Source organism: Canis lupus, chromosome 18 (assembly GCF_003254725.2).
Source record: "Canis lupus dingo isolate Sandy chromosome 18, ASM325472v2, whole genome shotgun sequence".
Classification (NCBI taxonomy): Eukaryota; Metazoa; Chordata; class Mammalia; order Carnivora; family Canidae; genus Canis; species Canis lupus.
In genome coordinates, this window is record NC_064260.1 from 49392087 (window position 1) to 49407023 (window position 14937).

The 14937-nt window shown below is 50.7% G+C and overlaps 1 protein-coding gene across 3 annotated transcripts in view; it reads right to left on the bottom strand.

The window, feature by feature from the left end:
* Positions 1–14937, bottom strand: part of LRP5 (LDL receptor related protein 5) — a 107018-nt gene that overhangs the window by 14270 nt on the left and 77811 nt on the right. For all 3 annotated transcript variants that reach the window (XR_007403697.1, XM_025445771.3, XM_025445770.3), the window contains exons 12-17: positions 12617–12940; positions 11207–11406; positions 5863–6071; positions 4477–4667; positions 3643–3852; positions 421–546 (exon numbers count right to left, since the gene is read on the bottom strand). Coding sequence is in view for 2 of the 3 variants with exons in the window: in XM_025445771.3 (XP_025301556.1) it covers positions 421–546; positions 3643–3852; positions 4477–4667; positions 5863–6071; positions 11207–11406; positions 12617–12940 (1260 nt within the window). In the remaining variant the exon portion in view is untranslated. The remainder of the gene's footprint in view (positions 1–420; positions 547–3642; positions 3853–4476; positions 4668–5862; positions 6072–11206; positions 11407–12616; positions 12941–14937) is intronic.

Sequence of the window (14937 nt, forward strand, 5' to 3'; positions counted from 1 at the left end):
CTCCTCCCTCTGCTTGGATTCTCTCTGTCTCTCTCTCAAATAAAAATAAATCTTTAAACTAGAAATCAGTAACAGAGAGCTGGCTGGGAAATCCCCAACTATTTTGATATTAAAATAACATACTTCTAAATAGCTCAGAAGCCAAAGAAATTGTCTTAGGAGAAATTTTATAATGTTTGAACTAACAGAAGAAAATAGAACTTATCAAAATTTGTAGGATGCAGCAAAAACAGTATCTCAAGGGAAATTCATAGCCCTGAATGCATACACTGGAAAAGGACGGAAGACAGAGAGACAATTGTCCCTGGAGACTGGATGCCACAGTGACTGTGATTTTAAAAGGATGCTGGGGAGGGACCTGACAGACAGGAATCCAGTCCCTGTCCATGTCCCAAAAGAAAGTGTTGAGATCACACCTACCACCACAGGTCAGCAGATTCTGCAAGAGCACGAGATGGACTGGGCATGAGCACCGTGGTGTCCCATCTCCCTTGGCAATGCAGATGTGGGAGCAGCCACCGTTGTCCCGGGCACACGGGTGGGCCGCTGTAGAGACAAAAAGAGGGAGGGGGTCAGGCTCTGCCTCTCACCTCAGGACTGCAGCCCAGAGGGTGCTAGAAATAAAGGCCAGGTGAGAACTCACAAGAATGTGTGCTCCTGTGGCCAAGCCCCTACACATCATCCCACTTAATTTCCAGGGCAGCCTACAGAGTCTACTTTCTCAACAATGTGCATTCTACAGAAGGAAAATGGAGGCTAAAAGCACTCTCATCACAGCCAGCCTGTCTACACCAGCTCCCACTGCACCCACAACCACCACTCTGCACTGTCTCTCATGGTGTGCGGCCTCCACGCATTCACATCCTAATGCCTGGAATCTGTGAGTGTGACTTTATTTGGAAAAAAGGGTCTTCACAGATGTAATCAAATTAAGGATCTGGAGATGAGATCATCCTGGATTTTCTGGGTGGGCCCTAAATCCAATGACAGGTGTCCTTGTAAGAGACCACAGGACAGGTGAAGACATGGAGAAGTCTGTGTGATGACAGAGGCAGAGACTGGAGCCCTGTTGACCCAGGGAGCACCTGCAATCACCACAAACTGGAAGGGGCAAAGAGTGTTCCCACCCACAGCCTCCAGGAGGGGTGCAATGCTGCTGCCACCTTGTTCTTGGACTTCTGGGCTCCAGACTGTAGGAGAATACACTTCAGTTGTGTTAAGTCACCCAGTTTGTGGTGATTTGTTACAGCAGCCACAGGAAGCTAACGTACATGGGGATAAATACCAGGTCAGCGAATCCCCAAGGAATGTGGTGTTTTTGATTCAATTAGCTGGATTAACTAACACCCTAACAATAGGGTGAAGCCTGGGAAGGCGCCTGCCCTCCCTCAGGTGAGGGGAAATGAGAGAAAGCGTGAGCCCAAGCCCCAACCCCACAGAAAAATCAGTGGCCTGCCTCAATCTCCAGGACTAAGTATATAAAGTGATAAAAATCATGGTTCAGAGCAGGGGTCAGCAAACTTTTCCTATAAACAAGAAAGTAAGTAGTTTTGGCTTGACGGGCCAGACCATCCATCACAGGTCTGCCAGCTGTCACATGAAGGTGGCTGTACATGACACATTAACCAATGGGCATGGCTTGGTGCCAATAAAACTTTATTTACAGAATCAGGAGATGTCTGGATGGGGACCAGAGGCCGTGGAGCGCCACCTCTGGTTTAGAGTTTACTGTAGAATTTCCTGAGTAAGCAGGCTGGGTGCTCCATGTCCCAAATCAACACAGGGGAGCACACTCAAGGATCTCCCAGCCTCCTCAAAAACGTCATGTCACCCTAGACACTGCACAACTGCATGCACACGGGCACCCCAGTGTCCAACCTCATCCCTTTTTGTTAAATATTTCCTGGCTCTCCCACCCCCTCAGGTCTAAGGAGCTGCTGGTTATGTGCCTAGCTTTGCGCCAACACCAGCAGGTCTGGACATCCGTGGCCTTGAAGTTCACCATTTGGACCACATGCCAGCCATTCTGAAGGCTGTGACACCCAAGAATCTGTGGCTTCACTGACAATGGTATGAGGGGCCAACGGGAACTCAGGCACTCTGACCCATCTATCGGGCATCTGAGCCATCTGGAAGTCACTTACCCAGTGACTTCACTTATCCAGGACCCGACCAAGAACCCACAGGACAGGAACCAGCCACCCAACAGTCGCCACAGAAGTGACCAATTCAGTTTGTCACAGGTCACATCCCTAGCTCAGAGCAGGGAGCCCCAGAACCCCACTCAGACCCACGTGTTTGTACTCCACACACCTCTGCCGATCTCAGCTGCTAATCTACCTACCCCACAGGAGGTAAGCATCAGAAAAGCCCAGTGTGGAAACCCAGGCCCCCAGACCCAAGCCCCACCCTGTGTACTAGCCACTTGACAAGGAAAGCTAACACCCTTTCTGAACCCTGCTCTCCTCGGATATAATGCAGAATTAGAGTAAAATAACACGCATAACATAGTGATGCACTTGGGCACCTGGGTGGCTCAGTCGGTTAAGCATCTGCTTTCGGGTCAGGTCATGATTCCAGAGTCCTGGGATCGAGTCCTGCACCAGGCTCCCTGCTCAGTGGGGAGTCTGCTTCTTTCTCTCCTCTCCACCCTGCTCACGCTCTCTCTTTCTCTCTCTCAAATCAACAAAATCTTAAAAAACCAAAGAGTGATGCACTGAGCACAAGGACTGGGTGCTATCCTTCAGAGCGGCGTGGCTGAGCAAGGAGGCCAAGAGAGAAGCTTATCCACTGAGAACACGACACTTGGGCTGAGGGGAAGCCAAGGAATTAGCAGGATTCACTCAGAGCAGGAAAGGGGATCAGAGACAAGGACTCTGGGGAGGAGTGGACATGTCCAGTGGGAGGGTGAGGGGCCCAGGTGAGGTGGGCAGGTGGGGCAGCCCCCAGGGCCTTGAAGACAGGCAGTTTGAAGGAAGCCAGACCAGAGGCATCACAGGACAGAGATAGTGATGGCCCTGTTCACTGCTCTGTCCCAGTAGCAAGCATCTAGCTGGTAGCTGGGGAATATTTACTGAATACAGAGTGGAAAGACAGATGCACACATGCCCCTACATCCATCTACAGCCATAAATGGAGAGGGTGGAGGAACAAGAGGTCTTAAGTATAGGGGTCCCTCTCTCCCAGCCCTTGGGCACAGCCCAGACTGTTGTATGTGAAATCCTAAATCCCATTCCTCAGCCTGATCCTCACTCAGCACAGTGGGTGTGATGAGCTATCATGCCTGTGGTTTTGTTACCATATACAGTAGAGGGGTTTTACAGAGCATTAAGGCTACTCACCAGTTGAGTTGGAGTTAATTAAAAGGGATGCTAATTTAAAGGTGTGTAAAACTAATCACAGGACCTCTGAAAGGCAGAGCAGGTTGTCCAGCTGGTAGTAGAGGAGGAAGTCAAACCTGGATCTGTTGCTGAGACAGAGGCGCCCAATGAGGGCCTAAGAGTGGCCCCGGCCAACAGCCAGCCCCGCAGCCATTGCACTGACCAGCCTCCTACTTGCTAAGAGGGGTTGGCTCAGGGCTCTGCACAGATGCCCACCCTCCTGTCAGGGACCTGCCCGCAACACTTCCCCTGCTCCACGTACAGAACTCCTCTAGGCTGACATCCTCCACAGCATGGATGCCGGTCAGGTGGGCGACTCGGCCCTGGACTCGCGTCCTCTTGTCCCCGGTGGTCTTCTCCACACGCTCAATCATCTGCTGCTGGCGGTCAATCCAGTAGAGGTGCTTGCCCAGGATGGTCAGGCCCAAAGGCTGCACGATGTTGGCATCCTCCAGGGTCAGGCGGTTGGCCCCTGCAAGTGAGACAAATGCCCCCTGAGTGGAAGCTGACCCTGAGAGCTCAACCCTTGCTCATCTCAGAACAGAGGGCTGCCAGCGACCCTGGGGGATTCTGTGCTCTGGCCAGGGCCAGGAGCTAAAGCAGATTCCCTGGAAGCAGACAGATCTGAAACCAGCCCTCCGACAGCCCTGCTCCCATCTGGGCCGGCCCCTCCCTTACCTCACCTCACGTATGGAAGAAAAACCCCTCGAAGCACCTCTCCAGCCTCAGGGCATCCCAGTCTACGAGGCAGCCCACAGCAGAGTAGCTACAAGTGTGGGTGCTGGAGGTGGAGGGGTCAGACTCCTGTTCCAGCCCACGCTATGGGACCCTGGACAGGTCACCCACCCTCTCTGAGACTCCTCTTCTGCCTCACCACATGGAGATCATTCACGATCTGTGTCCTGGAATTCTTGGCTGGGACTATATATTGTAGACACAAAGCTGCAACACAGTGCCCACCTGAAACAGATCCTTGACGCATGTGGTGGCTGGTACCAAAATTACTGATGACAAGGGAGGCTGGCTGGCCCTGGGAAGGTCAGACCTGTCGGTTGCAGAGGAGCCCAACCCCTGGGGGGGCCCCCAGGGCACCAACCTGACAGGTCACAGCTTTCGATGCGCTTCAGGTCCGCGTCCACCCAGAAGAGCTTGCCCAGCCTGTTGTCCACCACGAGGGCCACAGGCCGAATGAGGCCTGTGGTGAAGAGGACCTCACGCTCAGTGCCGTCCAAGGCTGCGCGCTCAATCTTGGCTGCTCTGTCTTGCATGTTGGTGAAGTACAGGTACCTGTGGGAGGGGAGCAGGTGAAGGTCAGGTGTTGCATCCTGACCTGCCATGTCTTCATCCAGGATTGAGTGCACAAAGCCCCTGATCCAGCAGGCCTTTGGGAAGATAACAGTCACACGGCCCTGGCCCGTCAGGGCTGGCCCCCAAGGCTGTACAGAGTTGAAGGGTGTCCCCCAAGAATTCATATCTGCCCAGAGCTCAGAATGTGACCCTAATTGGAAACTGAGTCTTTGTAGATGCAATTAAGAATCAAGGTGAGACCATCTGGTCAACACCTGGAGCCCCCAGAACCTGGAAGAGAGACAAGGAAGGGTCCCCACAGAGCCTCCAGAGGGGGCACAGCCCTGCTGACACTTGACTTTAGACTTCTGGCTTCTGGAACCGTGAAAGGACAAACATCTGTTCTTTCAATCCCCCCAGCCAGTAGTCATTTGTTGTGACAGCCTCAAGGACGAGCACACGCTCTGTCCCCTTCCACAGCTAAGAAGTCCCTGCCTCCATGTAGGTCAGCCTCAAGGGACACTCATTAGGTTGCTAAGGAGCCACCTGAAATAAATGGGTTTGTGTTCCCCAAGCCCTTGTGGGCTGCAGGGGCTGATACCATCATCATCCCCAATTCTCAGATAAAGACACCAAGTCCCTGAGGTTACAGCACCTGCCTGAGGTCGCAAGGGCAGTAAGTGATGGGGTCAGGTTTCAAACTTGCACCTGGCCAGCCCAGGACCGGTGTTCACACTAGCTGTCCTTACCCCTCCACCAAGTGGTGCCTCCACAAGCCTGAGTCCCGCCTGGCATGGCAGCCCTGCAGGTATCTGAAGTGGCTGCCATGTGCCTGCCACCCACCTCCAAACCTCCGCATGCTTAACTTTATTTCTGAGCTTTATGTCACGCGGCTTTCTGGTCTCCCTCTTGCCCTGGTTATTCCCTTCGCGACCCTCCAAGTCTGCCTACATCTTCATGGAAGGAGGAAGCTCTCAGGAGTTGGGCTGCACCCAGGAAAGGAGTGAGCTCCCTGTGGTGGAACGTATGCAAGTAAATAACAGCCATCAGCCAGCATGCTATGGAAGGGATTTTTGCATTGGTTCAATTTGATGGGGATGGTACAAAACCTATTAATTAAAACTATGTCCTTCCAATGTCTCCCTGCTGAGGTAAAACCCCACGCTGCAGTGCCTGCCCACCCCCGGCCTCGCACCCTCGCTCAGCATTGACGACGATGGCCCGTGGCTTGTCGCGATCCCCACGGAGCACCACACCCATGGCGTCTCCATTCAGCCGGTGGACGTTGATGGTATTGGCGGCCTCGCACGTCCAGAACAGCGTCCGGCTGTAGATGTCGATGCTAAGATCGTGGGGCTGCCTGTCCGGGTTTTGGCTCTGGCTCGGAGAGGTCAAAACAAAGGGCTGTAAGACAGGAAGAGACGAGCATTGGCTACAGACCCCAGGAGAGGGTGGAGGCTTTGGCGCCTGAGTCCAGAATGAAAGTCGAGACTCCTGCCCTGTCTGGGGACCTTTCCTGTTGGATCAGCGCACCCCTGTGTCCACCTGAGAGGAAGATGGATCAAGCAGCAGCTCCTGGGAGGGCGCTCGCCCATTAGCTCAAATCTCCAGCCCACTCATTAAGAAATTCGCAGTGCGCTGTCATGTTCCATGCCCTCTGGGTCCCGTTCCTGCCCCACAGAAGGGCCACCTGATGGTTCAACAGTTACCACCCCACACACAAACCACAGCCTCCTTCTCAAGACATCTCTCTTCCTGCTTATCATCTTGGACTCATGCTTTTGGATTAAGACCTTCAGACCTGGGACACCTGGGTAGTGTCCAGAGTCCTGGGATCAAGGTCCGCATCAGGCTCCACAGGGAGCCTGCTTCTCCCTCTGCCTGTGTCTCTGCCTCTCTCTGTGTGTCTCTCATGAACAAATAAATAAAATCTTAAAAAAAAAAAAAAAGAACTTCAAACCTTGTCATTTTTTAAATTCAGGGTGCCAGGACAATTAGATGTATTGAACAGAAGCCCACCTCTCGCAGCCCTCTTCCCTGAGGGAGAGACCAGGGCTGCGGGCCCTGGCAAGGGTGGATGGGTGACACACAGCGCACCTCCAGAGCAAGGGGCCAGACACCTCTCCCAGCAGTGGTTCTGTCTACACCCTGGGTCTCTGCCCTGGGAGACTCTCTGGAGAACTCTGCCTGACTCTATGCCATCTGCTGTGTAGCAGGGTCGAGCCCTGGCTTTTGGAGCTCCCGACAGAGAATGCGTTTTCCAAAATGCCGCAGGAGGAGGGGAGAGCCCAATGTCACCCTCATCTCCCCTACAGGCCAGAAGCCTGGCTCTCTGTTGCATGTGGGTCCCTCGGGGGTACCCTGAAAGACTGTGTTCAGGTTCTCAGGTGACACGACCTGGTGCAAAGTGGACTTCCCAGAGGTCCCACCAAGGGTTTAGATGAAAAGTCCTTCCCTCTAAGAAAGGCATCATTAAGATGATGCTCTGCTAAGAAGTCACTGCAAATTTTTTCTCTTGTTAACAGTCAAAACAAAGTCTCCTGGGGCAAGAAGGGGCTTATAGCTGAAAAGAAGCCCAGCCTCTTGAACCCAGCTAGAAAGGAACACCACCCCACACACAAACCACAAACAGCAGCCTCTGATCCAGCCACACTGGGCTGCTAGAAGCGTGTGATTCACGTCTGAACACAGAGAACTGCTTTCGAGGGCCATGGATCCCTGCTGGTAAAAACAGCCATATCCCCAAGAGTTGGGGGCTCTGGGAGCCAAGCATCAGCTCCAACTGCAAACATCCCCTTCCCCAAAGCCACAGACTCTGGCCAGAGACCACAGCCCAGAGCAATTGCCAGGCTGGGAGTAAAGCAAGGTTCTAGCTGGCCTTAGTAGGAATCAGGCTCTCTGTGGAGGGCAGGTCTGTGAGGGCCCAGGCATAAAACCAGACTTTGGGACACCAGCCATCAGAACAACCAGCCAAGAAACATACGTGGTATGAGGTGACCCTCATACCTCTTCCCAGGGCAGATGAGCTGTAACGACTAGCCAGCTATAAAATGCAAACTCCAATTTTAATATCAGTAACAAAACTTAGGCTAATGCAAAAGTTCTTTTTTTTTTTTAAAGGTTTTATTTATTCATGAGAGACAGAGAGAGAGAGAGGCAGAGACATAGGCAGAGGGAAGCAGGCTCCCTGCAGGGAGCCCAATGCAGGACTGGATCCCAGAACTCTGGGATCACATCCTGAGCCGAAGGCAGCCACTCAACCACTGAGCCACCCAGGCATCCCTAAATGCAAAAGTTCTTAAGAGAATCCTATTCGATACCACAAACACCACCACCCCTCCATACCAGTACAAAGTAGCACCTGGCCACGGGGGAGTGTCCATAGCAGTGCAGTCATGACAGCCCAAGGACCCGGGATCCGTCAATGGGGACAGAGGGGGTGCCAGGGTGGCTCAGTGGTTGAGCATCTGCCTTCGGCTCAGGTCATGACCTCATGGTCCTAGGATGGAGCCCCATGTCAGGCTCCCTGCTCAGCAGGGAGATCTGCTCCTCCCTTTCCCTCTCTCCCTCCTCCTTGTTCAAGCTCTTTCTCTCTCAAAATAAGTAAATAAAATCTTTCTTAAAAAAAAAAAAACAGATGGACAGAGGGGCAAACTGTGGTATATCCCCTGTGGAGTATTTTCAGCCTTAAGAGGAAGGAAACTCTAACACCTGCTACGATGTGGATGAACCTTGAGGACATTATACTGAGTCAAAGACGCCAGGCACAGAGAAGAATACAGCATGATTCTACTTACATGAAGTATTTAGAAAAACCTAATTCATGGAGACACAAAGTAGAAGGGAGGTTGCCAGAGCTGGAAGAGGGGGCGGGGGAGCTAGCGTTTAGTGGGGACAGATTTCCAGTTTGGGAAGATGACAGAGCTCTGGAGATGGTCATGGTGACAGCTGCATGACCATATGAAGGTACTAAGTGCCCCTGAGCCATATACGTGCAAATGGTCAAAATGGTAAAATCTGTGTTACATATGTTTACTGCAATAAAAAAAAGGTTTACTGCAAACACAACTTGGTCAAGTAGATAATAATTTAAAACATCATCCTTGAGTGGTGGGGAGGGTCTTGGGTAGCTTAGTTGGTGATGCATCTATGCATCTGCCTTCGGCTCAAGGTCATGATTTCCGGGTCCTGGAATCGAGCCCCACGTGGGGTTCCTTCCTCAGCTCCCTCTCCCTCTGCCCACTGCTCCCCCTGCTTGTGCTCTCTCACACTCTCTCTCCCAAATAAATATAATCAATCCATCAAATATAAATAAATAAATAAATAAATAAATAAATAAATAAATAAATCCATCCATCCATCCATCCATCCATCCTTGGGGGCACATCCCTAATAAAGAATGAAAGCCACCAGAGGGTGGAGCTTAGCAAGACTCACAGGGAGGGAAACAGATGTGTCCCAAATTAAGTAGAAACCCAGAAGGGAAAAGAAAAGAAAAGAAACCCAGAAGGTGTCCCTAAAAGACTTTTCCTTCAAAGTCTCTCCCTGCTTTTGGTGGACGCTAAGAAAGAACACCTCTTGATGAGACTTCAAGGCAATTTGCACCCAGTACCTGCCTCCACAGGGAAGCCACCAGCCATCAATTAACACTTCCCGTTCTCCAAAGGACTCAAAGTGACTGTCACCTGCACAGTGGAGGGATGGTGGAGGGATGAAAGGAACGCATTCCCACCATTCCACCAGGCTCTGCCCCCTGCAGAGATGATACCACAGCTGCCCAGGCTCAGCTGAGGCTTTTATTCCCAACCAAGGACACAGACTGCCAATGTCCTATCTACATCGTTGTGCTGTCAGATGGAATACTTTGTCGAAAGTGATGCCCAGCCTGTACACACAGCGCTGGTGCTCAATTCAGGGTGGAGAATGGCCAAAGGAATTCAGAGGCACAAAAATCGTCTGAAAATCTCCACCAGCAGCATTTCTCTGTGTCACTATTGTAATGGTGCCATGATTTCACTGTGGAGACGTGAGTTCCTGCCCTGACCATGCCACAGAGAGAGGGACCCCTAGGTTCTGTAGCTTTCATAAAAGGATTCTTTGGAAACTGACACAGTGAGCCAGGCCAAGTCCGTGGATGACGCACCAGCGGATGCCAGCCACAGCTGCCTGCCACGTGGAGACTCCGAGTGGGTCCCAAGGCCACAGTGAGAATGTCCTTCGTGGAAAAGGCCACAAAAACTTAACATGAAGGAAGTTAGTTCTGCTAGAATAAGCATTTTGAAAATGCTTATTTGTTCTGATGGAGCAATACACCAGGGCTAGTTTGAGCCTAACATAGATTTTGCATTTGCCAACACACAATTTTAACCCAGTGAGAAATGCTAGGAGAGGGCGAGGACAGCACGCAGCATGGAGTGAGCCACTAAGGAACACACAAGCACACACACCTCCAACGCTTCCACCTCCCTTGTGCCGTGAGCCACGCCTGTCTGTGACTGCTGGCTCCTCACTCCTGTCCCATTTCAGACTGTTCCCTCCCGTCAATTCCCGCAAACCCACCAGCTGCAGCCCTCTGGCCCCATGTCCTCAGCCAACTTGAAGGCTTTCCAAGGTAAAGCAATGGTCATAAGGAGTTATGTCTTGACCCACTTAACATATGCAAAAAAGTGTGCCTGTATTTATGAGGTCCCTTTCTCTTCTTCATATATCGCCAACAAGAGTTTTGAGTGCTGTGTGCCTCATCCCCTTCCCCTATAGCCCTGTGATTTTACTGTGTGAATCTGTACAGTGTAGTGAGTTTTAGGAACCTATATGTTGCAGGACACCTGGGTGGCTCAGTGGTCAAGCATCTGCCTTCGGCTCAGGTCGTGATCACAGGGTCATGAGATCGAGTCCCAAATTGGGCTCCCTACAGGGAGCCTGCTTCTGCTTCTGCTTATGTCTCTGCCTCTCTCTTTGTCTCTCTCAAGAATAAATTAAATCTTTTATTATTAATTTTTTAAAGATTTTTTATTTATTTATTCATGAGAGATACAGAGACAGAGAGAGAGAGAGGCAGAGACACAGGTAGACGGAGAAGCAGGTTCCACGCAGGTAGCCCGATGTGGGACTCGATCCCGGGGCTCCAGGATAACGCCCTGGGCTGAAGGCAGGTGCTAAACCACTGAGCCACCCAGGGACCCACCTAAATAAAATCTTTAAAAAGAAAAAAAGGGAACATATATGTTGCATTACAACAAAACTGACTATATAAGTCCTATGAACTAAGAATAAATCCAGAATAACCAATAGCAACTAGCTTTGCACAAAACCACTGTGGAAAGAAAAAAATCCCATTTCTACATATAATCATAATCTAAGGGTTTCACACTGCTCAGATTATACCCTAGGATGACATAATTAGAGCCCAAAGGGTCGTTGACGCAAGCCGTGCTCTGTTGGCACCCCCTCTGCTAGGCAAAAGGGGTAGCAGCCTGGAAACTGCCCAGGGGAGTTCCTCACTGAAGTGACCCCTGTGGCTCCCCAACGGGTACACTTGCCTGGGTCCCATCATCCTTGGCTCGTTTGATGTTCTGGCGCCCATCCACCCAGTAGATGAACTTGTCCAGCGGGTCATAGTCGATGGCCTTGACGTTCCTCAGCCCATGTAGGGGCAGGATGAGGTCTGGGCTGTGCTGGTCATCAGGGATCATGCGGCTGATGGCACATTTCTGGCTGAACAGCAAGAAGCTGGTGGGCGCTAGAATGGGGCGAACAGACGAGGGGGCTGCACATCAGCGTCTGCAACTGAAGCCAGGTCGGTGGGGATGGACAGCATTCCGCTTTCTTGGAAGAGGCAGATTTGCATATGCACCTACTAGATGCAGTGGGGAAAGCACTGGAGCCAGTGGTGGCGGAGGGGCGGGGTACAACTTTGGTGAATTTTACTCTCCGTGTTATGTGTGTCTCTGCTGTTTCGATATTTGGTAAGCGCACGAACTCTTTTAAAATACAGAGCATGTTTTAATTCTCAAGACTTAAGACAGAAGAAAGGTAATGGTAATAAATATGAAACTCCCAGCCATACACGTACTTAATGCTCGGGTAACCATATTATTTGCCTTATGCCTAGATGTGCTCAAGTGAACGCTAAAACTGTATGAAGTGAACATGACATGAGAGGGGACACTGTATGGGGGTGGCAGTGAGCAAAACTGTCTAGGTGCAGAAATGGCACTGCTCACAATGTGTAGGAGGCAACCGTTAGAGTCACAGTCAGAGAATTACAGTTGGGTGGTTTGAAACTATGTCATGGCCCCAAGTCTGCTGGCCAAAAGCAGAGACTTGCATTACAAGCATCCCCACCAGCGGGTTATGTGCACCTCTGCTTGATCTTTTCAAGGTTATGGCCCCCAGGGGAAGGGGACAATAGGACCAAAGGGGGTGCATGCGCAGGGAGGTCCAGGCTGCATAGAGGACCTGTTGCTTCATCAAGACTCAAGGAAATGGGCTGAACCCTCAGCAGAGACATTCCATAGGAGGATCTTTGGGTATAAAAACCAATCACTGAGGGACGCCTGGGTAGCTCAGTGGTTAAGCATCTGTCTTGGCTCAGGACGTGATCCAGGAGTCCCGGGGTTGAGTCCCACATGGGGTTTCCGGCATGGAACCTGCTTCTCCCTCTGCCTGTGTCTCTGCCTCTCTCCCTATGTCTTTCATGAATGAATAAATAAAATCTTTAAAAATAAATAAATAAAAATAAAAACAAAAAACAATCACTGGGAAAAGCCCTCGTTTCCACAGCCAGGTCTAGGCTTCCAGGTAACATGCAGCTTATGCAGTGTACAGTCTACTCAACCAGCCATGAACACCAAGGCACCTCCAGCTAAGAAGCTCCTTCCTGCCTCTGTGCCCAGGGCCAGCCTGATCTGATATGGAGGAGAGGCACACGAGCAAAGCAAGGCACTTACGGCTGCAGTTGCGGCTGCTGGGGTCTAGGGTATAATGTGAGGCACAGCCACAGCGGTGGCCGCCAGGGATGGCGAGGCACAGCTGCCCACACTGCCCATTGTTGTGCATGCAATCATTGAGGCCATCCTGGCGGGAGGAGTGGAACACCAGGATGTCCATCACAAAGTCCAGATGGCCCTGGATAAGAGTGCGGTTCCGGCCACTGGTCTTGTCAGCCCTCTCAATGCTGTGCAGGTTCCAGTCTGTCCAGTAGATGTAATCGCTGTACTGTGTCAGGCCGAAGGGGTGTGGGAGGTCGTCAGCAATCACAACCCGCTCCTGACCTGCATGGAGATACACGGGCACAGTGTCAGCAACGCATAGCCAGCCACAGCACGGGGCCACGTGCTTCAAAGCTGCCTGGCAACCTGGGTCAAAGTTCAAGTGTTCAACCACTTTGGACAACAAGCAAGATCGGCTGGAGCTGGATGCCACCTACCCTGTGACCGGGCAGGCCCCCTCCTACACCACAGCAGAAATGCACTCATTTGTGCACTCAAATGACAGAGACCATCATATGCACAGAAGCAATTGTTTGTAAAAGCCAGAACCAGGAAAGAACCCAGATGACCATCAGTAGTAGAGTGGATAAAAAAATGCTCAATCTTGATAGAACAGAAATGACATAGCAATAAAAAATAATAATGTGGGAAAAATCTCACACAATTGTGAGGTTGAAAGAAGCCAGGCCCTAAAGAGCACATGCTGTATGATCACAAGAATAGAAAGTTCTAAAACAGCAAAAGTAGCACCTGAGACAGAAGCCAGGGCAGCAACCACCCCTGCACTCCAGCAGCAGAGGACTCTTGAAATGAACCATGGGATAATCATACGGTAGCAGAGCCGTGTGCGGAGCACATGTGTATGCACCTGCTATCTACCAATTATCGGCTGTGTGTCAAGGAAAGGAGGTGAACGTGCTGGCTCAGGGGGATGGTGCCAATGGGGGCTGAACCATGGGGGAGGCAGAGCCCATGTGCAGGGCCTCTGTGACCTCAATAAGCTCTGTTCTTCCACCCTGCAACGTTCTCCAGGTCTCCCACCTGTCAGACCCTGTACTACGTTGTATGAACACTTCGAGCATGTTCTACATCATAATAAGGAGGGTGTCGGTGGAAACACGTTAATGGCATGAGAACATGCTTGTGATACTTGCAAGCGAGAGAAACCAGAACGAAAATTACATATGCCATGACTTGAAACAACGCTTTAGGAATTATTTTCGAAAAGTAAAAACGTAAGAAAAACTTCAGATATTCACAAGGATATTTAGATTTAAAAAGTCAAGTAAGGGGTGCCTGGGTGGTTTAGTCAGTTAAGTGTCTGACTCTTTTTTTTTTTATAATAAATTTATTTTTTATTGGTGTTCAATTTACCAACATACAGAATAACACCCAGTGCTCATCCCGTCAAGTACCCCCCTCAGTGCCCGTCACCCATTCACCCCCACCCCCCGCCCTCCTCCCCTTCTACCACCCCTAGTTCGTTTCCCAGAGTTAGAGGAGTCTTTATGTTCTTTTTTTTATTTTTTTTATTTATGATAGAGAGAGAGAGAGAGAGAGAGGCAGAGACACAGACAGAGGGAGAAGCAGGCTCCATGCAACCGGGAGCCCGACGTGGGATTCGATCCCGGGTCTCCAGGATCGCACCCTGGGCCAAAGGCAGGTGCTAAACCACTGCGCCACCCAGGGATCCCCAGGAGTCTTTATGTTCTGTCTCCCTTTCTGATATTTCCCACACATTTCTTCTCCCTTCCCTTATATTCCCTTTCCCTATTATTTATATTCCCCAAATGAATGAGAACAGTGTTTGTCCTTCTCCGATTGACTTACTTCACTCAGCATAATACCCTCCAGTTCCATCCACGTTGAAGCAAATGGTGGGTATTTGTCATTTCTAATGGCTGAGGAATATTCCATTGTATACATAGACCACATCTTCTTTATCCATTCATCTTTCGATGGACACTGAGGCTCCTTCCACAGTTTGGCTATTGTGGATATTGCTGCTAGAAACATCGGGGTACAGGTGTCTCGGCGTTTCATTGCATCTGAATCTTTGGGGTAAATCCCCAGCAGTGCAATTACTGGGTCGTAGGGCAGGTCTATTTTTAACTCTTTGAAGAACCTCCACACAGTTTTCCAGAGTGGCTGCACCAGTTCACATTCCCACCAACAGTGTAAGAGGGTTCCCTTTTCTCCGCATCCTCTTCAACATTTGTGGTTTCCTGCCGTGTTAATTTACCCCATTCTCACTGGTGTGAGGTGGTATCTCATTGTGG